The 3376-nt window shown below is 36.2% G+C and overlaps 1 protein-coding gene across 1 annotated transcript in view; it reads left to right on the top strand.

Annotated features, from left to right (window-relative positions):
• LOC106524471 (VPS10 domain-containing receptor SorCS1) overlaps nt 1–3376 on the top strand; it is a gene marked incomplete at its 5' end in the record, with an annotated part of 97122 nt that overhangs the window by 76514 nt on the left and 17232 nt on the right. The window contains 1 exon segment of the mRNA XM_014018281.1: nt 2792–2915. Within this exon segment, the coding sequence (XP_013873735.1) occupies nt 2792–2915 (124 nt within the window).

A 3376-nucleotide genomic window follows, 5' to 3' on the forward strand; every position in this document is an offset into this window, starting at 1 on the left:
TTATATAACAGTAGTTAAACAGTAGTTCAAATGCATGTATTTTAGTTTAACAATGCTCCCCAGTGTAGGTAAGGACAGTTTGTAAAAAAATAACACACCATTGTGACACATTCGTTTGAAGACGTAGTTCTGCAGGTTTGCCATTCTGAGTGTCTTGCACTGGGTCAGACTCTGGCTTGTACATGTAAGGCTGGATTGACAAGTCTACTGTTGTTGACATCCTTATACTTTTTTGCCATCTGCCATTACTAATATGTACCTTCATATACATTCATTTTTGTACTGTACTTTACCACGTATATATGCATATAAATAAGCATACTGTATGTGTTTATGTATATGTGTATATGTGCATTGGTACATTGCTACATATCATATGTTTATATTGTGGGGTTTTGTTTGTTATCTTTTATTAATCTTTCATTATTCTTCTCAGCCTCTCTTGTATTAAGCTKCAGTAATGTGCAAATTTCCAGACTGTGGGATCAATAAAGTTTTATCTTATCTTATTTTATCTTGAAAACAGTTTTTAGTCAGTAGATAACTGTGTTGTTGCTATGAAACTACAAATATGGCAGAACGGGGTGGAGTCGAACGTTCAGCGACCAGGAGGGGGCGGGGTGTGAAAAATCTCACTTGTATTTAAAGAGACAGCACCAAAACAGCTTGCTCTGAGGCGCAGCTCAGAACAGGGGTAAAAGCAAGGAAAGCAAGGAGTCTGTTGAGCAACAAAAACGAGGAATTAAGACCAAAGTGTTGCAGTTTTATTTTAAATAGACCATAAGTGAATGATTTAGACGTGAAAAAGAAGCATGATATGTTACCTTTAAAATAGAAAGAAACTCTGAAAAAAACTCCAAAATGAACACTAGATATAGGATGGTGAGTTTTGTGGTGATTGGAATTTAAACCTTTGAAAAAAAATCTAAAAATAATTTTTGCTAATTTTGCGCTGTAGAAAACAAATTTAGGTGGAAATGAGCGTGGCCTATACTATGTGACCCGATTGTGTCCAGGGATTATGTTGCTCTAAGCCAAAAAATGTGGTGATTTATGGTTTAGAAGCTAGAGGACCAAATGCAAAGAAATTGATTATAGCGCCCCCTATAGGTCTGATTATTTTTCTACTCTGTACTCGTAAGTTTTTTTTARCCACCATGTTAAAATGTTCTCTGTAGTATCTACAGTTTGGGCTGCAGTATGAGTTTTTTCCAGGGGAAAAACATAAAATAATAAAAAATAAATAAATAAATGGAATAGATACAACAGGGTTCCATGCTCCACTGGATGCATGGAAACGCTGCTGCTTTGCAGCTGTGTTCCCCCTGCTCCACGGGCTTGGACCCCTAAATAAAACTAGATATTTTACACAAAAATAAATCAATCAGTGTACGAGAATAAAATACTGAGTTCTTCCTGTGCCGGCTGGTGTCAGTCAGGTTCAAAACTCAGTCATAACTTTAATATTTTCCTCCTGTTGGTAAATCTGAGGATCTCAGAACTAAATAATGAACTTTTATTACTTCACAGCTTTTAAAGTATTGGTGTTAATAATCAGAGCTAACAAGCTTCCTACATTTTCCTTCAGATTTTATATTTCTTYTTGATGCTAAAGGCAGAAACATTAAGTAACTACAGCAAACCAACATGTTTTAGTCTCAGATCCTGGCAGGTTTATCTGGGCCACTCTGGCCTTGACTAACCACAACATTAATAATCATGACACTTTAATTACATCTGCATTTTTTTTTATTTCGCCTTAACAGGACACAATTACTTTAGCTGATAACACACTAATATTATATATTTATACATATTTTACAAAACAAACAAAACACATTGTGAATAATTTATCAGTTAACCTCTTTGAGCTAAATTATCATCTGGGCCACTCTGGCCTTGACTAACCACAACATTAATAATCATGACACTTTAATTACATCTGCATTTTTTTTTATTTCGCCTTAACAGGACACNATTTCATTTTTAACTTGGCGCTCCACACGTCAACGTGACTCAACTTGGTTTTGTTGACTTCTGTAAAACAAGCAGAGTTTTTATATCTGAGCATGAATCAGCTGATGATTCAGGACAGAATATGTCTGTTTGACATTAAGAGGTTGATTTTGTTAAACAATACAGGCTGATTGTCTCCTTTGTTCTTTTTAGGTCCTGTTTGGGGAAATTCTTTTGAATTTTTTTATGTCTCTTTCTCATGCAAATGTTTTTGATTAGAAAAAACTTTCGGAAATGATTTCTAAAGAAAAAGCAAAGATTTTAGTGATTTACTGAAATCTCTGCTTAATATTGTTTTAAAAACTGAGGAAGCTGCAGAAACCTGACAATAGACCACTTCTTATTTTCTAYTGAATTTGTCTCAGTCCTGTTTGTTGTGATGAACCAGGTCTGGATGACAGATTAGTGGTTAGCACTGGTGTCTCAGAACAGGAAGGTTGTGGGTTCAATACCTGGTTTGGACCTGGGGTCTTTCTGTGASGGGTTTGTGTGAGCTTTCTTCAGGTACTCAGGTTTTCTCCTACAATCCAGAAACCATGTTGCTTATTTCAAGACGGTCTACTTGAAAATAAAATCTGTAATCTCAGTGGGATCTATGTKGTTAAATAAAAGTTAATAAAATAAAACAAAGAAGTTACAACAAATACAGAAACTGTTACAGGAAGTCCCACTCTGCTGAAAGAAAGGAGCTGTTGGAGTCACAGAGAATCACTCTGGTGTGTGTGTGTGTGTGTGTGTGTGTGTGTGTGTGTGTGTGTGTGTGTGTTCTCAGCAGCCTTTAATCAGCCTGGAGGGAAGCGTGGCGTGCACGTTCTCCAGAGAGGGCGTGAGCACGGTCACCGTGCAGGTGTCTGCCGGCAACATCATCCTGCAGGACAGGAAGACCATCGCTGTCCACGGTGAGTCAGCCKGGAGAAATGTCCATCACCTGCAGAGGAACTGTTTTAATCGATTATTTTAAATAAAATCATTGATGTGTTCAAATATTTGTCTGACACTGCACTTAATTCTTTCAGTTTATTTAGATGTTTTTTGTTACCAACTAATCCAGTTTTCTGTTGGACATGATCTGTCTGTAGTTCCTTTAAGTTTATTTGCATCAAAGACAAAAAGTAACATTTAAAGCGACGGTCACATGGTGTTGATTGAGTGGTTCTTGGTCAGACTTTTAAAGGAGACAGATCATGCTAAATGCACTTTTTTGCATTTACAAACTATTTTTTTGTGCAATTATGGTGTCTAGGAGTGTAGAAAACTTTAATTTATTCTGTCCAGTTACTGCAAAGAAATTTTTATATATTTTTATGGGTCAAATTTTTCAGTTTGTTCAAAATCTGCTGTTGCTTATTTAGTCTCATTG

The sequence above is a fragment of the Austrofundulus limnaeus genome, unplaced genomic scaffold (assembly GCF_001266775.1).
Source record: "Austrofundulus limnaeus strain Quisiro unplaced genomic scaffold, Austrofundulus_limnaeus-1.0 Scaffold189, whole genome shotgun sequence".
NCBI classification, from domain to species: Eukaryota; Metazoa; Chordata; class Actinopteri; order Cyprinodontiformes; family Rivulidae; genus Austrofundulus; species Austrofundulus limnaeus.